This window comes from Capra hircus, chromosome 19, assembly GCF_001704415.2.
Source record: "Capra hircus breed San Clemente chromosome 19, ASM170441v1, whole genome shotgun sequence".
NCBI lineage: Eukaryota > Metazoa > Chordata > Mammalia > Artiodactyla > Bovidae > Capra > Capra hircus.
Window position 1 is genome coordinate 52,748,651 of NC_030826.1, and position 23,576 is coordinate 52,772,226.

Below are 23,576 nucleotides of genomic sequence, written 5' to 3' on the forward strand. Positions count from 1 at the left end.
CTGTGGCTTGTGGAAACTTCCCAGAGTAGGGATTGAACCGTGTCCCCTGCATTGGCAGGCAGATTCTTCACCACTGACCCACTAGGGAAGCCCCTAAAACAGTTGTTTTTAATCACAGGCCTTCTCAGAGCCCTTATTAAACTGGGTTGCATTTTGAATCTCCCAGGGGAATTTATTATGAAGAATTTCCCAGACTCAGTTGTTGAGGGAGTCACTCACTCCTCCATTTTGCTGACACTCACGTGTTGACATTGCACTATGCCATGCGAGGCTCTAGGAAATCGGGGAGATGATCAGTGCTAAATGAGGTCACGTTGCTTCTGCCCAGAGGTGCTCACGTTTCACCATAACACCTGGAACCAATTTGCTGTTAGAACACAGTTTGAGAGACACTGGTCTGTTTGATTTTGGCCCTGTGTCCGGCAAGACTAGACTGGGGCTCTTGAGCCTACTGGGTGTGTTTGCCCTTAAGATTTCTGAGATGGTCAGTAGATGAGAAAAGACATGTTGATGAATAGCATGACATTCTGTTGATCTAAAGAAGCCAAATCCAAACAGGTACCAACTGTACGAATCCAAGGAGCAGGCAGCAGTAGCCACTGGCCGTGGGCTTGGAACAGGCAGAATGGGGGCATTCACTGGAGAGAAAGGACTTTCTGGGTCTGTGTCTGTCTCTAGAATGGAGCATGGGTTACCATCAGTGGAGACAGGTCAGAACTCAGCAAACTGTAAACTCCTCAAAGAGCTATGTGTTTCACTCCATGTAAATTGTGCCTCATTGTTTTAAAAAAGTCTGTATGAGCACAGGCAGTAATTGCAGTACGTTATACCCTTGTCGTTCAAGGCTCACTTTTGATAGTATTTGCTTGTGAAAGATTGTTCATTCCTGAAATAAACTTTGGCATGACCTTTGTTCTGATCCATTAAAATTTTAGCCTGCTGTTGCAATTGCCCATTTGGGGTCAGCCTGATTTTCTGAAGCCCTGGGTCCCTGCCCTGTGCCCTGCCCTCCCCTCAAAGTCTTCTGCTTGGGGGCGGGAGGGAGAATGAACAACTCTTCTCCTGCACGTGGGACCCAGGTAGCAAGAGAGCCAGTCTGAGCGTACGGCCAAGACGGGACCGTAAATCGCTTGACAGGACAATAAAGTAAGAGTTTCTCAGAGAAACTCCCTTAAAAAGGATGTGTTTTCTGCTTTCTTTTTAAATCACTGACCAGGGGAGGTTCCTGCCTCAGCCTTGTGTGCCTGTCACCCCACATAGTGCAAGACTCACTGATTGGGAGGTTGACCCTTACTGTCACTGATGAATTGTAATTTCCTGTTCCTTGGCTCTTCAAACAGGACGTGGGCTACCCAGAGTTCTTGAACATCCGCCCGTACATGTCCCAGAGCAGTGGCGAGCCTGTCATGTACGGGCTGTACGCTGTCCTCGTCCACTCGGGCTACAGCTGCCACGCCGGGCACTACTACTGCTACGTGAAGGTCAGTGGCTCTGGTGTCGGCGTCTGGCTGCGGCGGGGGTGGTGTGTGCGCTGCCTCCTGGCTGGGGGGTGAGGAGAGGCAGGTTGGCTGTGCCTGTTTGCACAACTCCAGGTGGGCCCTCGTTATACTCTGGGAACTGGCCCTGTTTTGTGGTTATGTCCAGGTCCTATTGCTGCTGCTTCATGGAGCACAAAGGCATCCTTCTGACCTGTCCCACTTGGATCGGTCCCACTTTTGAAGGCCTTGCAGTGAGACGCAGGGGGGCTGCTTTCGGTACCCTGTTCTTAGACCCCTGAAGAAGTCTCAGAAGGCCAGATGTTGGTGGGAGAGGCTGTGCCAAGCATACCTTCCAAAAGAGCCTTCAGGAGGGAAAGCTTGCATCTTTGGGGGGTGCCAGGAAGGAAGGGGGGGCTCCAGCACGCTTGGGGGGGGCATATTCAGTTAGCTATTTGGTATTTTCGTGTGAAATCATTGGAAAAGACCTTGATACTGGGAAAGATTAAGGGCAGGAGGAGAATAGGGCGACAGAGGATGAGTTGGTTGGATAGCATCACCAACTTTATGGACATAAGTTTAAACAAACTCTGGGAAACAGTGATGGACAGGGAAGCCTGGCATGCTGCAGTCCGTGGGGTCACCAAGAGTCAGGCACGACTAAGCGACTGAACAGCAGCATTTGCTAACTCAAACTCGGGTATATGTGGCAGTTAAAAGGTTTGTTCCTTCCCTTGTTAAAAGTAAGGATCACAGAAGTGTTGATCATTCGGTTTTCATCCTCACCCTCTGCTGCTTCAGGCAAGCAACGGACAGTGGTACCAAATGAATGACTCCTCGGTCCACGCCAGCAACATCAAGGTGGTTCTGAACCAGCAGGCCTACGTCCTCTTCTACCTGCGGTAACTGACTCCCCACCCCCCCACCCCCCCGTCCCCCAGAGCCTGCACCTCCACTCTCGCCCTGACGGGCCTCCCTGGCCTTTTCCTGCGTGAAAGTAACTGAGAAATCTGAAGGACGGACGAGCTGTCTCCGGCCGGTCAGGGGTAATAGAGCGCAGCCACCAGGAAGGACGCTTAGACTGCGTCCGCCTGGCTGCTGAGTCAGAGCCAGAGCCCGAGGGAAGGTCAGACTGAGCGCGGTCCATCTGTCCCATGTGGAGGTGACTTGGCCCGTAAATGGGAAGGCCGTCTGGCATTTTACGTTATTGCCCTCGAATAGTTGCGTTCCATCTGGTTATTGGCTCGTCCCACCCCGTCCTCTTCTGGGGGAGTGGTCGTGGTGGGCAGGGAAGTGGGCTATCAGAGGGTGGAGGCCTCAGGAGGCACTTCTTCCCGGGACTGATGGCCACCACCTGGAGGATCAGCTCGAGGCCCGGGATGGTGTTGATAAACTGAGAGGCTGGTTTTGGAGGAGCTCTCGTATAATTTGCTCTCTGCTCATACTGAGCGGAATCCAGAGCCGTGTAGTAAGTTCTCGTGGTCTGCCTTTGCGTGGTCCCCACCACTGTTTTTTTGGGCCGTGCCACTTGGCCTGAGGGACTCAGTTCCCAGACCAGGGATTGAACCCAGGCCATGGCTGTGAAAGCCTGGAATCTTAACCACTGGGCCGCCAGGGAACTCCCTACTTGCCCCCCCATGAAATTGTAACCTTGACTTTGATATTCTGATTCCTTCTCTCACTCACTCTGGGTCAAACCTCTGCAGCTTCAGTAAGGCAGTCCCTGCCTCCTTCTGTCCCTTTGACAGGATTCCAGGCTCTAAGAAGAGTCCCGAGGGCTCCATCTCCAGGATGGCCTCCTCCCTTTCCAGCCGCCCCAGCGTGGTTCCGGACCATGTCCGGAAGAATGGCAGCAACGGGACCACGGCCTCTCCAGTGACCGGAAAGGTACTTGTTTAAGAGGATCGATGTCCCTGCTGTTCCTGCCGCCTGTGCCTCTTGGGGTATCATGGCACTGCCCGTCACCTCTGCACGCCAGGGGGCTTGGCCCAGCTGAAGGAGAGCGCAGACGGCGGTCCTGCCGTGTTCCGTGTTCTTTCTGAAGCGGGTTGCAGGGCTGATGCTGGTGAGGAAGAGGGAGCCGTGAACAGAAAACGCGGCTCCGCAGACCAAGACTTAGCTCCCATGCCTTACACAAGTGCAATGACAGGTCCCCCGAGCACACCTTGAGCACCTGGGAAAAAATACTTCATCCCCACACTTTAATACCGAAAATGTGAGTAGATTGTACCAGGGTATAACCGTCGCGGTTTTACCGTGGTTGTGTTAAGAGAACGTCCTTTCTTTTGAGGAATACTTGCTGTATATGGAGGTAAAAGGACGTCTTATCTAAAATTCATTCAGATGGTTAGAAAAATATATATGTACATATGCCTATGTTAATGTGGTAAAGTTAAGGAATATCCCTTGAAGGTTTTTTTGTATGTATGGGAAATTTCCTACTAAGAAAAAGTTAAACTCAGTTTTATTACCAAGATAAATAGCAATTTCCTTTATTACAACATAATTCGTAATTCAAAGCTAGAACAACCATCTCTATTGACTGCTTCTGTGATCCCAGTCTGAAGATCAAATCAAACTCAGACTATCAACGGCCTCCACAGCCTGCAGGGTTTTTAGTCTTTTACAAAAATCTGTTTCCTCGCCAACGTTGAAGAAAATAGAAGCTGAAATAGAAGCATTAGAATTGACACAGTAGTGATGAGCTATGACCCATTTGCAAGGGTGGTGGTCACTCTGGCCAGAGCAGGAAAGCCTCAGTCACAGCTCAGAAGAACAGCGAGGGGCGCAGGGGTGCCTGAGGGTGAGCATGGGTAACCCTGGGTTAGGCTGGGTTAGCAAGGCTACTCCACTGACTGTGTTTTCATTACGAAAGCAACTTTCCCAAATAGATTGCAGTTGCCCAGAAGTCATTTTACTTTAAGTAACATTGTATGGTCCCAGGTGCTTAAACGCTCAACAGCTGAACAGGTTGAGCAGCACAGTGGAAAGGTGTGTTCCCCTTAGGAAGAAGATTAGTAAAGAGATAACGACCCGTGACGTCAGGTCACTCTGTGGCCTGTGCAGAGGGTATGGGCGCTTAATGATTCAAAGTAGTATCACTTCAGCAAACGTTCTGGGAAAACCTCGTTGCTGGTAAGAGGATAGTAAATTCAGTGTGGCAATATGCATCCTAACTTATGAAAATATTAATAGTCTAGTCATTCTGTTTCTAAAAAAGTGACTATGGAGTACTAAATACAGGAGAAGATTCAGTTTTTTGATTTTTCATCGGCAAGTAGTTACTAACCGTAGGACCTTGACCTATTGGGAGGGGGAGGTGACCAGTCACGGTGAGTAGCCCCGGTGCAGGCCTTGGGGAGCGTTTCAGGGTGTGGGTGCTATAGACCCGGGTGTAATGGTGCTACAGAGAAGGATGGGCATTTAGCACCCAGCTGGTCGTTTCAGGGCTACCTGGAGCCAGTCTAGTTTATAAGCTCTTCACACAGTGAGCTGTCTGCTGCTGCTAAGTCGCTTCAGTCGTGTCTGACTCTGTGCAGCCCCATAGACGGCAGCCCACCAGGCTCCCCTGTCCCTGGGATTCTCTAGGCTAGAACATTGGAGTGGGTTGCCATTTCCTTCTCCAATGCCTGAAAGTGAAGTCACTCAGTCGTGTCCGACTCTTAGCGACCCCATGGACTGCAGCCCACCAGGCTCCTCTGTCCATGGGATTCTCCAGGCAAGAGTACTGGAGTGGGTTGCCATCGCCTTCTCCGAGCTGTCTGCTAGTCAAACGTTAAGACCATTGTTGAGGGCCTGAGTATTTAAGCGATGGGGCACATGGTTGAAACCGAGGCGCCCCGTGTCGGCAGAGAAGCCCAGGGGGAGGGCACTAGCATATCAGTCAAGGGTTAGGCTTAGGTGATGGCACTTGGTGAATTCTTTCCCTTTATACTATTTTTGTATTTCTCAAATCCTAATGAAAACATCCTGCTTTCATAGTTGAGATGCTTATGGAGATGCACTCATCTGTGCCGAACTCGGGAATTGCTGAAAAGAAGCAGCGACGTCTGTATCATATGCCCATGTCAGTAATTTGGAGTGGCTCCTCCAGAGCTCCCTCCTGCTGCCTCCTCGTAGGAGCCGGCCCCGCTCCCTCTGGCTTTGACCACATCCTCTGCTTTGCTCCTCTCTTAGAGACCAGACCCTGTGACAATGAAGAAGCCGCAGACCCCTGAAGAACTTGGAGTGCCCATTGCCAGGAACGGCTCTGTGTCGGGCCTGAAGTCTCCGAATGGATATGCTCCTCCCAAGCCCCCCCTGGGGTCCCCTTCCCCCAAAGTCTGCAAAACACCTACCCACGCGCCAGCCATTCTGGATGAGCCTGGAAAGAAAGTCAAGAAACCAGCCTCCCTACAGCACTTCTCCCCTCCGCCCAGCGCCAGCGCACCGGGAGGCAGCAGGAACGAGGGCCGCAGGCCAGGCTCCTGGGATGGTCGGGCTGCTGTCTCTACCTCACTCCAGGCCCCAGCTGCGGGGACCCCCAACGGGCTTGGGCCCCAGGCAGGCGACGAGGGCCCCACCCCTGAGAGGGGGGGCTCCAGCCTCGAGCACCCCACCAGCAAGCCCCCCCAGGCCCCCCGGAGCGGAGCCACCCGCCTCGGAGATTCTCAGGGAACCCACTCCGCCACTGCCGGCCCCACCAAGGTGCTGCCGGCCCAACAGGACGCCGAGCCGGAGAAGGCCAAGTGCCCCATCCTGAGCGGCGCCAGCCCTGAGCCGGCCAACGCCATGTCTCCTCCTCCGGCCAAAAAGCTGGCCCTCTCTGCCAAGAAGGTGAGTGTGTGGGCAGCTTGACCTCGAAGGGTGTTGGTAGGAGCCAGGAAGTGGGGTTGCTTTTAGCTTTGGGGAGGGCGGTGGGACAACGGCTGAGGGCGTCCCCCAGCATTGGAGGATTGTCCTGGCCCAGGCCGGGGCAGCAGCAGTGTGATCAGATGAGGCTGGGGGCCGATGGGCCTCCATTTCTGTGGACAGACCTCCTAAGGGAGCCTCAGGGATGGGCCCAGGCCGGGAGCTCAGCACGGGGGACACAGGCTGGCCGGCATCTCTGTGTGCAGCCTGACTCGCTGTGATGTAATTGTACTGAAGTTTTTGTTTAAACTTCCTTCCTTTTTTCCTTTTTGTTTCTAACCAAAAACACTTCTGATTCTTCTTCTATCATGCCCCCCCTCACCCCTCACGCTCCCTTTTTTTGTTCTCCTTCTGTCCTCTCATCCTCCCTTCTGGGCACTTTTTTGTTTTGTTTTGTTTTGTTTTAAATTTTATTTTTATTTTCCTCCTCACTCACGGCAACCTTTTTTAGACCACCAAGTTTTTATTTATGTCAATAACTGCAGGCCAGCACCCTGCGGAGGGCAACCGGCAATGACCTCCGTCCACCTGCCCTCTCTCCATCCTCCGACCTCACCTACCCCCGGAAACCCACTCACCCCGTCGTCGCCACCCCCTGGCCTGTCCATGCGATGCGGTAAGCAGGGCAGCCGCCCCTCCCCGTGGGGCCAGCGCAGAGGTCTGCCCGGTGTCCCCTCTCTCCTCCTGCCCGAGGGGCTTCTGCGGGGCACAGGCAGCTTGGTCTCTGCGGTCCTGGCCTTTTTTGACTCTGTCTTCATCTCCCATCTGTCTGCTACATGCTCTTGGTGATGGGTGTGCTGTGAACTGATCTGCCTGGGGATCCCCAGCGCCGAGACAGGACCCCAAAGTGGAAGGCCGGGGTTGCGGGGGTGGTGGGTGTTTGTACAGACGCCGTGTGAGCTCAGAGTCCTGAGCAGGTTGTATCTCCTAGCAGCGCTCTGGGGCTTATCTTGGGGCAAGGCGGGGTCTGTTGCCCTGGCCCTCGGGGCATTCCCAGTGGGCTCCAGGGGCCACTGCAGCAGACATGGCTCCCTGGGGCTTTTCAGCATCCTGGGTAGATGCCCCTCCAGAGGCCTGTGCTGTCGCCTCCCAGCCCGCTCTGTGCAGGGACGCTTGAGTCCCTTCAGGTGTCAAGGGCAGAAGGCCCAGAGTTACTGATAAATGGCTGTCTGAGGAGTGAGAGACTCTTAAGGCCTTTGACAGCTGTGGAGGGAGAGAGGAAAGAAGGAAGACTTGGCAAAGCCATGAGGTGGTTTGGATGGGTTCAGCATTTACCTGGCGCCATCATGCCCTCCCTGCCCCACTCATTCAAGGCCCTGCACTCGGGGGCCTGCTGTTCCCTTCCCCCAGCCCCCCTCCTCCTACTCTCACTGCTGGCACAGGGGTTTTGCACTTGGAAAGTCCTTAAATGTTCACAGCATATATTTGGGTTTTTTTTTGTCTTTCTTTGACGTACAACTTTTTTTTTTAATTCCAAAAAATGCAGAGTAACGTGACAGAGTAATGCAATTTGTGTGACCATCAGAGTTTGTTCTGATTTAGACAGCGAAGAGACAGTTCTGTTTAATTAATAACCTTTGGAGGTGGGCATTATTGTCATTCATTCACAGATGAGAGAATTGTGGCTCAGGGTGGAAAACTGACTTTTCCATGGGTGCGTGCATAGTTGACAGAAGGGTTTCCCAGATGGCTCAGCGGTGAAGAGTCAGCCTGCCAGTAGGGGACCTGGGTTTGATCCCTGGGTCAGGAAGATCCCCTGGAGAAGGAAGTGCCAGTCCACTCCAGTATGCTGGCCTGGGAAATCCCATGGACAGAGGAATCTGGTGGGCTACAGTCCATGGGATCGCAGAAGAGTCGGACGTGACTTAGCCACTAAATACACACAGACACACAAGTTAGCGACACACACATTTGACAGGAAGCAGAGCCAAGAGTCTCGCCTGTCCAGTCCTGCCCCTTGCTTGTCTTGGTGTATAGCTGGCTGGAAAGTCTGTCTCCCTGATCTTCATAAACCCCAGGTTTCAGAGGAAAATCCTAGGAAGGTAATAGCAAAAGATAGATAGGCTTATATCTGCCTTTCTTGTAAGACTCGGCTGCCTGTGCTCAGACACGTGATGCTTGTGGAGGCTGGACATTTATTGCTTGGTGGAGCTGTCCTCTGAACACATTTGTATGGAAAGTTTAAAGCACTGGAGTTTGTAAAAGTACCTTGGACTCCCTGGTGACAGGAAACTGAGATATGTAGTGATTTTTATGGACTTTGATCTTGAGGTTTAAATTTACTTGTTAGCCTGTGTTTTCTAACTTCTCTGAAACATGTACATATCTGAGGTTTACAGGGGAAAATCATTGAAAATCCTTTCTTGAGAGGGAAGGGGTCGAGGGAGGGCAGGGCGGGAGAACTCAGGCTGTCCTAACTGCCCACCTCTCCCTACAGGGCTGTCTCACCTGCTCCCAGACCCTCCAGCCATCTGAAGCCCCTCTTCGGCCCCTGTCCCCCATCACTGTCCAGCAGCCCCCAACCTCTCGGGACTTCAGACCCACAGAGCTGCTCGCCTGCCTCTGCACCCCTGCCTCAGGTCAATGGGGCCTTCCGGGCCCCCCCATACCAGCTGCCAGAGGCCAGCGAGCCCCCCCAGAGCCTTGGTAAAAAGAGGAAGAAGACTCGCGTGAAAGGAGGGGACTGTGTCTCGGAGACCTACACGGCCTTGGCAGCCCCGCCCGGGAAGAGGAGGAAGAGGAAGAGGAAGCACACGGGGGACGTGGATGCCACCCCCTCACAGGACGAGCAGACACCGGGGCCGCCCTGGAGCCCTGGACGCAGGAAGGAGGGCCGGGCGGAGCCACTGGCAGACAGATCAGAGGAAGAGGGCAGACACCAGCCAGAGAGTGGCCAGCGCCTGGAGAACAACTGGCCCGTGAGATGCATGACCAATGGCCCCCACGTGAGCAGCAGGAAGAGGAGGAGAAAGGGACCGGAGAGCTGTGACGGAGAAGACTGCCTCCCTGGGGACCCACCTTGGCATGGGTGAGAGGAAGGAGCGAGGGGTCCTGCACCTCCACTCACTAACATACAGTCTGCTCTGGGTGGGTGCGGTCTGAAAATACAGGCGCCCGGACCTCTGGGATGTGACCATGTTGTCCCGGGGTTTGGCGAGTGGAGGCATGTCCTGGATCTGGCCAGGACCATGTGTACTGGGAGGTCACGTGACCCGGGCTGGGCTGGACTGGGGTCCTGTTGTCCAGTTTGTAGGACTTGCCTCAGTGAGGATTAAAAATGTGCTCATGTGCTTTCCTGGGCTGTGGCTGTGGATCGCTGTCACACTCTGTCCTGGTCGGGTTCGGGTGGTGTCTCCCGGGGCTCTTTTGCAGGGCTGGGCACCAACGAGCAGAGTTCTCGAGGAGTCTGGGCTTCGGTTTGCTCGGAGCTGACTGTCTACTCTGACTTCCCAGGAGCTGCACGCCCTCAGACGTTGTCCAGCCAGAGACCGTTGCAACATCACCAAGGAAAAAGAAAAAGAAAAAAAAGAAGCAAGAGCCACGACAAGAAGTAGAAGAGAAGGAGCCCGAGGGCCAGAGGGGCCCCACTGTCCCGAGGCACAGGCCCCTGCCAGCTGTGAATGGCCAGGCTCCCAGGGGCCCCACAGGTGTGCATGGGGTGGGGAGGGGGCGCTAAGGGGAGGAGCCAGCCTGCCGTGTGTGTCCAGAGGCAGATGCGGTTCACTGGGGAGCTCTCTGTCCTGGTGTGAGCTGTCTGCCCACTGGGCCTCCTCACCTGGCTGATCGTTCAGCTGGATCTACCCCACAGGAGAACAGGACACATGTAAACGTCAGCATGTTCTGTGAGCCCAGCGTTTCTTCTGATTCAGGGCTGTTCCCTTCTGGACCTTCCCACTGGAGTGACTCCTGGGCTGCCCAGCCTGGTGGTGTCCTTTGCCACTTGAACCTGGAGCATTGAGTTCGGAAGCTCACTTCCCTCTGCCGCTCTCAGTTGTGAGCCTGTCTGACGACCATGCAGCCTCTTGCGTTTGGGGCTCCGTGTGCCGTGGGTCTGCCTAGGCTGACCCCCCCCCCCCCCCCGCCCCCGACCAAGTCGAGCACCCCACCAAGCAGCTCTTTCATGTTTTGTCTTCTGTCTGTCTTTCTGGCTGGTGGGACTCACCGGGCTCTCCTGGTGGAAATGTGTCTGTTACACGAGGGAGGAGAAGGTCCTCAGCTCCTCCGGAAGGGGCCCAGAATCTCAGGGCATCAGCTGTTGTGTTCTTTGGGGGCACACTGGTCTCTGGGGATTGACCTGGAGTTTGTATTGGACTCCCGAGAAATGCAGCCATGAATGAACATGGAGTTTTGATAATTCCATTGCAAAGCACTAACTGCTAGGCAGTGAGGACTGGCTGCGGCAGGCGGCCAAAGCATAATTGGAGAAAAGGCGGCAGAGAGTGGCTGCCACCAGACCACTACATGGTTTTGTGAGCCCACTGGCCAAGCCGGGGGTGCCGGGGCTGCAGGGAGACCCAGTGCCGCGCGTGCCCGCTCACAGTCCCAAAATGGGGACGGGCGTCGGTGGCTCAGTATTGGCTAGAGCTACAGTTGGCCATGCTCCACATTACCACCGGGCCCAAGCTGTGCTGAGGAGCAGCCAGTGGGGCAGGTGGGAACAGGCTGGGGGTGGACAGTGAACGCTCTCCTGCTCAGAGCACTGAGCCTGAAGGACACAAGGTCACTGCCAAGTTGGAGGCCCGGAGAGACAAGTTGAGGCTTGTGTTCAGGACGGCGAGTCCGTTCAGGCGGTTGGAGTTGGTTGAGGCACAGGGAAGAGGCCAAGGCCAGCTCAGATGTCATCTCTAGAGCCATGGTGAGGGGCAGTCAGTACTGTCTGTGCAGATGTCCTTTCTTGCTGGCCAGGCTCTCTGAGGACAGCGCCGGCAGACGGGAGCTGCCCCACCAAGCTGCGGTGGCGGCGGAGAGAGGCGCCTCGTCCTTCCAGTTCCCTCCACTCCATGTTTCTGCCGGTTCCCTACAGGCGAGGAACAGAAATCATTAACTCTCTTGCCACAGGCAGGCAGAAAGAGCTCGCGTTTACACATTCTTTCAATAATTTGTGATTAGTAAGTTTTGCAGTGCTGTTGTAGATAAAAGGTGTGTGATCATTTTCTCGGTGATTTAAATGTATGTAAATTGTTCCTCTGAATGCAGGGCTGGGACCGGCTCCACTTGCATCCTGGGACAGAGAGAGAGAATCCGATGTGGTCCAAGAATTGCTCAAATATTCATCTGATAAAGCTTATGGGAGAAAAGGTACTGTTTTGAGACCTGACTTCTGTTTTTCTGCGATTGGCTTACATAGCAGATAAAGAGGCCTGAAGCGGGCCTGCTATGTTGAACCTTGTGCACAGAGATCGCTTGGCTCTGAAGACAGGAAAAGGAAGCCATTGCATGCAGGTCCAGAACCCTGCAGTTGGGTTTAGTCTGTGGAAGAATCCAGAACAGCTTCCCCCTGGGGTCTGGGAGTGGGGAGAGGGAGAGTGTGTGTCTCGGGGCGGGGATGGCTGTGGACGGAAAGGCTCGTCCGGCTCGCGTGCTGTATGTTCTCATTTAGAACATTATTTTTCTAATTTGGACTTGGAGAACACAAGGTCTTTGTCTCTCAAATGAGAGCAGGGGTTTGTAAAAACTAAACTTTGAGGCTTGGTGGTAGAGCTAACAGTGTTTGCTCATGTGACAGAATCATTGACTGTCCTGCAAACCAGAGACCACGCTGTCCCTCTTCCTCTTCCTTCTGTGTGTCCATTTTCACCAGAAGGCAGCACTCAGAAATGGTGAATCGTTAGGAGCAGAGCAGCCTCGTATGTAAACTTCACCCTTGAAGTAAATCGCCAGGGCAGCTGGGAGCCCACCCAGGTCCTGACGCACGTGTCTGCCTTGCAGTTTTGACGTGGGACGGCGAGGTGTCGGCCGTGAGTCAGGACGCCGTTCAGGACAGCAGGCTGGCCCGCACGGCCAGGGTCATTGACGACTGGGACGAAGAGTTCGACCGAGGGAAGGTGTGATGCGTGGTGGCGCCTGGCAGGGGGGACTTGGGTTTTCGGGGCGGTTTGAAGTGGCCGAGGGCGAGGCTGGAGCCTGGCTGCCTGGGAGCCACGTGGCCGGGTGCAGGGTCTCCGTCCCCCAGTTGCTCGTGCTCCGCCGTCAGTGAAGTTGGGGTCGTGGGGACACCTCCCGAGGGCCACGTGGAGGACAAATCTGTTCAGGTCACACGGTGAGACTCGAGCTGGCATGCAGTAAGCACTCGGAAGGAGCCGCCAGGACCTGGGGGAGGCCTTTGTGGGAATTGTGACGCTGTGATTCTTTGACATAGGAGAAGAAATTGAAAAAATTCAAGAGAGAGAAGAAAAGAAACTTCAACGCCTTCCAGAAACTTCAGAGTAGACGGAATTTTTGGTCTGTGACTCATCCAGCTAAGGCTTCCAGTCTGAGCTATCGCCGCTGAATGTGCTGCCGTCAAGGTAGGTCCGTTTGTGTGCATGTTGGCGGCGGGGGTGGGGCGCGTGTACGTGCGTGTGTGGAGTGTGGTGTGTGTGCTCTGTCTCTGGGCTCCCTCTCAGTCACGTGTCGGGCCTGTGGGGGACACACACTTCAGGGATGGTGGTGGGACCCGCAGGGTCTCGTCTCTCTCCATTAGGAACCACGTTCTCTGCCCCCACAGCCTCCAGAGACACGGCATCCCTCCCCACGGATGGTCTGTCTGGACTGAAGAGCCGCTCGCCGTGGACTCGCTGGCCTGTCGGTGGGGGGACGGCCCGCAGAGGCCCTGGGCTTCTGCCCTGGTGAACACGACGTGCGCTGTGACAGGCCGCGTGGTGGCACGTGGAGCAGGGGCGGCACGGTGACTGGGAAGCGGGGCGGGGCCGGCGCCCCAGGGTGCTGTCCAGCAGCGTCCAGCCTGCCCGCAGGGGAGGGCAGGGAGGTCGCGGCTCAGCCTTCCAGGGTGACCTCGAGCTCCGGAGGTGACAGCGTGCAGCTGGTTGCCCTTCTCCGCAGACCATGCGGCTCCCACCTCCTCCCACGGGGGCTCTGTATGCCTTACCAGCCCACCCTCGGAAAGCCAGCGCCCCAGGCTGGCCCCACGCTGCAGCCTGTCGCTTCTTTTGGAGTTGGGTGGCAGGGGCGGAGGGCAGTGCATCTCTCCATCTCAAGAAACTCTAGACCCCCTCTGGAGAGCGGACAGCCGAGGTGGGGTGGGGGCTCCGAGGTGGCTTTGCTGGACCTCCCCGCTCCTGCCCCCAGCCCTTGCAGCTGCAGTAACCCCGGGGTCCTTACCGAGGTGGTGTTCTTGGGGTAGATTCCTCCTTTTATTTTACTACTTGATATAAAACGTTTATTTTTGACCAGGCCTGTGGCTTCCATTAGCAATATGTCTCCTTTCCCTAATATGCAAATACTGGCTTTGTTTGCTCAGTTTTGTGAGTGCTTTTGAATTGAAGATGATTGTGTAACTGGAGATGATCACTATCCCTTTTTTTATCCTGCTCAAGCTGTGCCTGCGAACCTGTAATTTAATAAATACGGGAAATCCTCAGTGAGCTGATACTGTCCAGAAAAAAGACTAGTGTCCCATTGGTAAAAGGTACAGAAGTTAAGCCTGAAGATTATCCCTCAGCACATGTCCTCTTGGGATCACTTCCTCTCCTCTTGGGATCACTTCCTGTGGGTGTGGCTCAATGTCTGGCCTGGTCCTGCGCTCCAAGGGGTCTCGGCCTGAGCCCCAGTGCACTCGTCCAGCCCCTGCTTTCTTCCTCACTGAGCTTTGCCCTTTGTTCTGGGACCTGGGGGACCCAGGTGGTATCAAAAAAGCGTTAAACATTTTTTTATACGGGGAGATACATTAATTTTTTCATGTGGGTTGTGGTTTTTGTTTTTCCTGGTTTTGTATTTCTCTCTTAAAAGGTGGGGAGGATAATACCCCATGGCCTGAGCTGGGGCTGCTCTGGCCCCAGCAGATGGGAACCAAGCTCTGCCTGGACTGGCCAGGGAGCCTTTTTCTGGAGGCCTGACTCCTGCATGTCAGCCACGCCTGCTCAGAACTAAGGGGCCCGCCCCAGTGCCCTGTGACTTTGTCATTTGTCATGTCAGGAGGGAAGGCAGGTGCCTCCATGGGCAGGATTTTCTTCTCCCCATCTCAAGATGTCAACATTCATTCCTGTGTGAACTGTTTCCCTGACCATATTCTTGTCATGTTTTGTTGGAAAAAGAAAAATCTGATGTCTGCTCGCACAAAATTTATCTCCTTTTGTTTCTCTCCCTCTTCTCCAAATCAGTCTCTTCCTTTCTCCACTATATAATTACAACGCCTTTTTCTGAGGAAAACATATCACCCGTTTTCTCCCAGGCAGTGATGAGCACTGGCCTGACTCCACAGTGATTATCACTGTTAGGTAGGCGAGTCCTCCCTTCTCAAGGAGAAGCATCAGCCAAACTGAGAGGGAAAGGAGCGGCCCAGAATGTGGGCCCAGATCCTGGGTGCGTACACATCAAGGTAAAGAACTGAAGCTTTTAGGGTGACACTTGTTGGCTGAGAACGTGGGTTTAATTTAACTTTATGTTTGTGAAGGGGGCACCTCTCCTGGTGGTCCCAGTCCTCTCCCTGCCTCTCTGCTGGGGGCCCTGGTTACACCAAGGCCCTATGTGTGTGATGAGCCCGCAGCTCATAGCCAGGGACCGAGAGGGCCACAGGTGTTACCAAGATCTCAGTGCAATAAAATAACGAGTTTTTGTGAGACCTACCTATGTCTTTTCCCTTTGGCTTTTAAAAGGTTTTCCCCCATCCCATACTTCAGTCTGCTGGCCCCGTTCACATGTGAGGTCAGCCTTGGGTGCTTTCTGTCACCCGTCTATGAGTGGGAGCCAGGCACTTTGGGCAGTCTGTGCAGGAAAGCTTAGAGCACATTCCTATTTAATTAGGAATAAAGAGGTTTATCTAAACGTCTTAATGTTATACATACACTTAGCTGAATTTAAGAAGGCAAGAATCCTTTGAAGTGGCTCCCTGAGCTTGTGGTTGATTTTCAATGAGCATCAGATTGAAAATGGAAACAGTATCATTCCACTGAGGTCTGTTGTTTGAAAATTTTTGTAACCAAATATTTGGATTTCTGCAGGTAAAGATGAGGGAGACATCATAGGTTTTACCAAACTGAGTTTTTCTGACAGCTGTCAAGGGCAGCGCAGGCCTCCAGTTTGGGGACACTGCCCCCGCTCCCAGCCTGGCCCGGGTACAATGATGTAGTCAGGTCATGTTCAGTCTGGGCCTTAGTGGATGTGCCCAGCTGCTGCCTCAGCCACGTGCTGGAGGCCGTGGTAAGGAAGGCTTGGTTCCTGCATGCACTGGAATTCAGTGGCCCACGTGGACATTGCTGGTCTGGTCAGGCTGGGCCTAACAAGAGCAGGAAGATCATATCTGGCTGATTAAACGTGTCCGAGAAGTTGAGGCATGGCCCAGAGAGGCCCAGGACCCTGTAGAGCCCCCTGTGATTGGGAGGTTACCGGTGGCAAGGGCAGCGCCAGTGAGTGGGTGACAGTCCGGAGCAGGGGCAGATTTCCGGTGGGTGGATTTTGGTAGCCAAACCCCACAGCTCCTCACCCCTTCTCTTCAGGGATGCCCTCAGACACAGGACTCAACCCTGGTCACCGTGGGGGTATGGCCAGATGGCTCAGAATGACAGCAAGAGGTGAAGTGAGGCATCAACTAGACCCAAACCAGAGGGGGTGCTCGGCAGGTGGGCAAAGAGTCTGGGGTGACAGATTACAGCTCACAGGCCTGTCTGATCAGCTGAGCTTTTGTCCAAAGGCTGTACATCGCAGGCTGGTCAGCGGCTGGAGTTGATCCACCACAAATCTGGGCACAGGGGTCATACAAGCAAGACCATAGCTCTATCCATATTGTGGCTCTGGGTGTGTGGAAGACAAACACAGCCTAGTTTCCCCTGTCAGCCTGTGGTCTCAAGCTCAGAGCTGCCGACTCCAGTGGGAACCAGGAGGCGGCCCAGCTCTACCAGATGTGGCCTCAGACGAGGGGACGCTGTGAACGGACATCGGCTGGTGAGCAGGCTCCGGCCAGCCGGGCTCCCTTGACTGACATGGTCGGGTGACAAAGTGAAAGCCCAGGGCATTTCTCATTTGATAACTTCAGCAGGAACTTTGTCCCTCCAGCCTTAGCGTGCCTCTCAGGCTCTGGTGAGTGCCTGCGGTATTTTCAGCAAGACAAGGTCTGATTCACTCTTTACACACCCAAGGCAGACGACAGTGTGTGTGCGGGCCAGGGGGTGGGGGTGGAGAAGACGGGCGAGGATGACCAGTCCAACAGGCCGGCCAAGAAGTGCTCCTGTCTAGAACTATGACATGGCAGTAAGTAGACAGGTGGGGCCACCTGGGTACTTGGAATCAAGAGCAGAGGTAACAAATGTGGAAAGTTCAGGGCCGGGGGAAGACCACTGGCTTGGGAAGTTGAGTGGTAGGGCACCATTGTACCAGAGAGGCAGGTGGGTGACGGCTTCCGGGGCCGTGATACAGACAAGCCCGCAGTGTCAGCATGCTATCAGAACAGGAAATGGGGAGAACACAGGTATGAGAAGGACGCGACCATGGAGCTTGGAGTCTCCCGATTAAGAAAAAAGCGCAGTTATCCGAACACCTGGGGAACTAGGCGAGCATCCGTTAGAAGCTCGGCCTAACCTCGGGAGGCAGGAGTGAGCAGTGAAGGGCTGCCCAGTGTGATGGAGTGGGGAAGGCCAAGGTGTGAATCCTGCCCAGTCTTGGTAGCATGGACAGCCTCGGTATAGACAGGACCTGGGTGAGACTAGATTCTGGGAGAAACGAGGTTCTGGGAATCCTCTCCCCACACCGGCGGGTGGGGGGCGGGGGCAGCCTGAGGATGTGTCACGTGACACCTGGTGGGAGCTCAGCAACGTGATTCCTTCTTGGCCTTCGGGACCTTGTGGCTAGTCACCTGCACCGGCTCCTTCCCTTGAACCCACAATCACATGTGTTTGATCCCTGGGTTGGGAAGATCCCCTGGAGGAGGACATGGCAACTCACTCCAGTATTCCTGCCTGGAGAGTCCCATGGACAGAGTAGCCTGGCAGGCTACAGTCCACAGGGTCGCAAAGAGATGGACACGACTGAAGCAACTTAGCAGGCACGCACAGGCCTGGAGGGGCCCCTGCTGCACACACCCTGCTCGGTCCAGTCCCAGCTGCGTCCTGCTCCTTCCTTCCTCACTCCTTCAGGATCAACTGGTTCTGCTGGGGAGGACTATCCGGCTGCAGAAGCTGGTGGCCGTACTCCGTTAGGCTCTGTGTTCAGACGGCCCCACTCTCCCATCCCTTCTGCAGTGACCGCATGTTTGTGCCCTCTCAACTGCCTGTGTGCCCTACTCTTGCAAATTATTTTCATCCCACTCCAAAGTAAAGCACCGAAACGCGAGGAACCCAAAACTGAAACCCGCTGCTTTCCCTCCCCTTGTGATCTATTCCCCTTCTAACATAGTGGTTCCAACACTCACGGAGCAGCAAAATTACCTGGGTTGAGTTATTTAATACTAATTTAATTGACAATGAATGTGCCAGAAACGAGACTCTTGAGGGTGAGGCTTGGGCATTGGCGTTTGAACCCTTCCTCAGTGATCCTACTGGGAAGCCAGTGTTGAGAGTTGCTGTGCTAGTCCCAGGTTTGAGGGTCAGCATCACCAGGGGGTCGCGAGAACACAGGTTGCTGGGCCTCAGCCCCTGACATTCTGGTTCAGCAGGTCTGGGCTGAGGTCTGATAATTTGCAATTCTAACATGTTCCTGAAGAGTAAAAGTGTTCGTCTCCCAGTTGTATCTGACTCCTAGTCCATCAGGCTCCTCCGTCCATGGGATTTTCCTGGCAAGAATACTGGAGTGGGTTGCCATTCCCTTCTCCAGATCTTCCTAACCCAGGGATCAAACTCATCAACAGGCAGATTCTTTACCATCTGAGCCACCAGGGAAGCCCCTAGGGTTGCTGACCCCACTGCTGGGTGGGGACCACACTCACAGTTCTGATCTAACAGTTCTTACATGGAATGGTCAGTAGGACCCTCTGTGGGGACCTCAGTGTGCTCTCCAGACCAATCTCTTCCACCCCTTGGGGACCTCACCTCCTAGCTGTGTCTTGTGTCTTGCTCTTCCCCCTTTCTTCTCTCATGAACATGTTCAAGTGTCTGCCATCCTAAAAAAGCCCCCTTGTTTCCATGTCCCCTCCCAGCCACCCTCTCCCTCAACTTAGCTTTGATTTGCCTTCTGCCTCATTCTCCTCTTAGCCTGCCTTCTGCCTGCGTCGCTCCATTCAAGTGATCCATTTCCCAAATTTGATGAGCGTTTCCCACGACTTATTTTCAGGATTTGACACTGTTCATCCCGCTCTCCCCGAAGAGCTCTTCTTTTTCTGTCCCTTAAATGTTAAATCTGTTGGATCTGGTGAGCCCTGGATACTTAGATGGAGCCAGGATCAATCCACTTCAATCAATATACCCCATTGTCTAATCGATGTATCCAGAGGATGCTCGTGGATATCCTACTGGCAAATTCGTGGCCCAGACAGAGTTCATAGCTGTCTGCCCTCCTCCTACTTGTGTCCAACTCCTGTGATCCCCTCGAGCCTGGGGGGCCCCCATCCACCCAGACGCCAAAGCCAGAAACGTGCCTGCTAGGCTCAGCACCGTCTTCACGTGACTCCCACACGTCAGTGATGGAATTCTGATCTTTCCACTTGGCTGTCTGGAAAAGCCCTCTTTCCTGTCCCCACTGCCTGGCTCTCAGCTTGAGTCACGGCTATGTTTCTTTTGGATTCGAATCGTCTCCTAACCAGTTCTCCAACCTCTAGAGAAGATCGGCTTTCTGGTCCGCCTTCCTGGCCCCCAGGACCGTCCTTGAAGACAGGAAGCCCTAATCCAGTGACTCCTGTCCTCAGGTTTTCCCAGCACCTGTCACACTGTGTTGTTGAAAGGACGTGTGAGTCTTTATCCTGTGCTAACAGTGGGGACTGCTAACATGCACCTCTATGTGGTTTTTTGCTCTTACAGTATTAGAAATGATCCACATTTCATGCACTTTATTCTCCCTTCTTATGTGTATGAACTCTGTTTTCTGCTTTGCATGGCCTTGGTGAGATGCTTTCCCTTGGCAGAGACCAGTGGGCATTGATTCTATCGGGTCTCATTTTCCAGGCCCCCCTCTACAAGAAGTCTTGGTGGAAGGGGTGAGTCAGACAGGAGCGTTGTTGATGACTGTGCCCTGGTTGAAAGTGAAAGTTGCTCAGTTACGTCTTTGCAATCCCATAGACTATACAGTCCATGGAATTCTCCAGGCCAGAATACTGGAGTGGGTAGCCTTTCCCTTCTCCAGGGGATCTTCCCAACCCAGGGGTCGAACCCAGGTCTCCTGCATTGCAGGGGGATTTTTTACCAGCTGAGCCATCAGGGAAGCCCAAGAATACTGGAGTGGGTAGCTAATCCCTTCTCCGGCGGATCATCTCGACTCAGGAATTGAACCGGGGTCTCCTGCATTGCAGGCAGATTCTTTACCAACAACTACTAGGGAAGCCCCCATTCATGGCTCAGAATGGAGCCAGCCTGCCTCCGTCGATATCCTTGGCCCAGAGGCCTTGCCCAGTCCTCCTGACGCTGCTGTCTCTGAGCCCCTGGCCCCCATCCCCCACTTTTGTTTTTTTTTTCTACAAGTGAAAACATTTTGGCAGGTCTGGCGGGAACCAGAGCATTAGCTCCTCTATTTGAAGTGAGAGCCTGGACTGTGTGGCACATGGCCAGCTGTCTTTTGGGCGGCAAGGGAACAGTTGGTGACAGCTGGATACAATCAAGATCCATTACAAACAGATTTCCAAGTGCCATTCACACACAGAAGAAATTGCAAGCTTTAGCAAAATAAAATCTGGGGGTTTTCAAAGCAAGACAATGCCCCAGCCTCGGCCCATGTGAGCGGTTTAGTTCCTCGTCTCTGTAACCACACTTCCTTCCCCAGCCCCACCTCCCTCTTGAGTGCAGGCTTAGGGGGTTGGGGGAGGCTGGCTAGGCTGGCAAGGGTTCTCCCTAGGCCAGGGTGTCCATGCCCTGCCTTGTATTACGAAGGACACCTCTGTCTAAACCTGGGTGGGAAGGGGTCTGAGGCTGGCTTCTAGCAGGGCCTCTGGCCAGCCTCAGTCAGGCTTCCCACCCTGGTCTCCGGTAGAAGGAAGGGTTCACAGGGTGGTTGGTGGGTGATCGCTGGCAGGCCCAGCTGAGTGCATTCATCATCTGTGAAGCAGGTGTTATCAGAGGTAGCTGTCTGTCAAACCTCGGCCCTGGCCTTGGCAGAGCTCTGAGCTGTGGCTCATTAGGCAGCAGATTATGGTTCTGTACAGAGGGTAGGGCTTAGGATGTGGTTCTGTTGGGTCTGTGGGTCTGCTGGCCTCAGCAGACTGTGTTCCTTGACCCCATGGTGGTGGGTGGTGATGGCAGGAGTTGTTCTTTTGGCACGTGGAAGGGGTGTCAGTGTTCATGGAGGGAGGCGACACCGTCCTCCCTTTTTTCATGAGAACCTTCAGCTTGTACCACCCGCGGGGCCCCCGCCACCTCATCCTTTTTTTTTTTTTAACTTTCGGCTGCGCTGGGTTTTTGTTGCTGTGCGGGCGTTCCTCTAGTTGCAGTGAGTGAGGGCTGCTCTCTAGTTGTGGTACACAGGCTTCTCAGTGCGGAGGCTTGTCTTGCTGAGGAGCACAGGCTTCTGTAGGGCACGCAGGCTTCAGTAGCTGCGGTTCCTCAGCTCTAGAGCTCAATAGTTGTGGCACACGGGCTTAGTTGCCCTTTGGCATGCAGGATCTTCCCGGATCAGGGATTGAACCTGTGTCTCCTGCATTGCAAAGTGGATTCTTTACCACTGAGCCATCAGGGCAGCTCTGCCTTATTCACCTTGATGGGAGAAGAGAGAGAGAGAACAAATAGAATCATTTGTTTTAGAAAAAGGAACCAGATTAAAAAAAAAAAAATGGGCATGAGGAAGAACAGAAAGGTCATAGTAAAATCCCTTGCCATCGTACCTTATATTTAAGTCCACTCTAAAAGTTTTATTTAAAGAAAGTAATAATATCATATGGTATCACTTACATGTGGAATTTAAAATATGACAAAAATAAACTCATCTACAAAGCAGAAACAGACTCACAGACATACAGAACAAACCTACGGTTAAGAAAGGGAAAAGGGGGTGGGTGAGGAATAAATTAAAAGTTTGGAATTAATAGATACTAGCTACTATATACAAAATAGATAAACAACAAGACCCTACTGTGTAGCACAGGGAACTATATTCAATATCCTATAATAACCCATGATGGTAAAAAATATGAAAAGGAATATATATGTATATAAAATGGAATCACTTTGCTGTATACCCAAAACTAATACAACATCGTAAATCAACTCTGCTTCAATAAAAAATATAAAAAATAAAAACAGGTAATACATGTATATGGTACATCATTTAAACGCTGTGTATTTCCCAGGGCCATTGCAACCAAGTCCCACAGACTGGGGGGCTTAAAACAACAGAAATTTATTCTCCCACAGTCTGGAGGCTGGAAGTCTGAAATCAGTGTTGGCAGGACCACACTTTCTCTAATGAACCTTTCTTTGCCTCTTCCAGCTTCTGGTGAGCCAGGCGTTGTTGGCCTCTCAAATGGCCTCTCCATCTTCACATGGCCTTTTCTGTGTGTGTCTGTGTCCTAATCTCTCCTTCTTAGAGGGACACCAGTCATTGGATCTGGGCCACCCTTATGATCTCATCTTAACCTGGTTACATTTGCAAAGATCTTATTTCCAAATAAGATCACAGTTGACAGGCGCTGGAGGTTAGGACTTTAACATACCTTCGTGGGCTCACAATTCAACCCCTAAGAATTGTGTATGTAACGAAGAGTCTCCCACTCCTGTTTCCCTAGCAACTGACTTTCCTCCCAGAGGCAGGGTGGCCCCCAGTACCCCGTGTGCCCTCTTAGCTATGGTCTGTGCTTGTCCACTAGTTTGGGAGCCCTGAGAAGACATGGCTTTACAGCTGTTCCCTTTGTTGCTGTGTCCTCAGTATTTTGAACAGTGCCTGTCACAGCATTGTCTCCCTGTCGTGAATATATGTGGAATGGCTGAGTGTACAGTGTAAATGTACATCACATGTAGATGCATTTTTGCTAGGAATAGAAATACATTATACACCCATGTTCTGTCCTAGCTTTTCCCACTTCACGCAGCTTGGAAACTGGCTTACTTTGGTAAATGCAGAAATCAGCTTCAGTCTTTTAAAAGACTGTGGGTGCTCCCTTGCATGAAAGTACCGGTATCTAGTAACCTGTCCCTTTTTGAACACTGTTTCTAAAAAAGTTCAAAGCATCACAGTTTTAAAAAATAGGGATAAAAAATAGATATATTTTGGGTTACCTCTGCTCAAAAGCCTTCCTTCATCATTCTATTTTTTTGGCTGTGCCACACAGCATATGGGATTTTAGTTCCCTAGCCAGGGATCGAACCCTCACCCCCTGCAGTAGAAGTCTGGAGTCCTAACCACTGGACTGCCAACAGAGTCCCTCATTATTCTAATTTTTGAGATTATTATGTAAGGCAAGGACTTCGGAAGGGAAGCATCAACTTAAAAAAAAGTTGTCAGGCTGATCAACCCACTAAAAAGAACAGACCACAGTGACAGGCCTGCACGGAGCCCCAGCCCATTTTCAAAGTTCTTGATGTGGGCGGGGAGGGGGTCAGGGGAAGCAGCAGACCAGTGGATTCCAGACGCTGGGCTCTCTCGGCTCCTCCGCTCTGTCCTCCCTTTGAGACTCTCCCTCTGAGGTCTCCCTCTGAGGCCCCGAGGAGCTGAGGTCACAAGTAGTAAGAGAAGCTGACCTGCTGGCTCCCGTTTTATACTGTGACCTCTGTGGGCCTCAGTTCCCAAATCCGCAGTATGGAGATAACAGCTCAACAACGCACCCCCGCCCCGCTTCCCGACACCCGCAGCCCCTGAGCGAGGAACATGAGCTAACAGAGGGTCTTTGACAGTCACCAGTGGTCAAGTAGGGATTCCCAGGTGACGCTAGTGGTAAAGAATCTGCCTATCAACGCGAGAGATGCAAGAGACATGGGTTCCATTGCTGGG

The 23,576-nt window shown here is 53.1% G+C and overlaps 1 protein-coding gene across 4 annotated transcripts in view; it reads left to right on the forward strand.

The window, feature by feature from the left end:
• USP36 (ubiquitin specific peptidase 36) overlaps nt 1-15,141 on the forward strand; it is a 32,527-nt gene extending 17,386 nt beyond the window's left edge. For all 4 annotated transcript variants that reach the window (XM_018063676.1, XM_018063677.1, XM_018063678.1 and 1 more), the window contains 11 exons: nt 1,341-1,481; nt 2,277-2,377; nt 3,224-3,362; nt 5,652-6,290; nt 6,851-6,981; nt 8,803-9,393; nt 9,819-10,012; nt 11,562-11,663; nt 12,294-12,409; nt 12,724-12,871; nt 13,072-15,141. In XM_018063676.1, the coding sequence (XP_017919165.1) occupies nt 1,341-1,481; nt 2,277-2,377; nt 3,224-3,362; nt 5,652-6,290; nt 6,851-6,981; nt 8,803-9,393; nt 9,819-10,012; nt 11,562-11,663; nt 12,294-12,409; nt 12,724-12,855 (2,286 nt within the window). In that variant the 3' untranslated portion in view covers nt 12,856-12,871; nt 13,072-15,141. The remainder of the gene's footprint in view (nt 1-1,340; nt 1,482-2,276; nt 2,378-3,223; nt 3,363-5,651; nt 6,291-6,850; nt 6,982-8,802; nt 9,394-9,818; nt 10,013-11,561; nt 11,664-12,293; nt 12,410-12,723; nt 12,872-13,071) is intronic.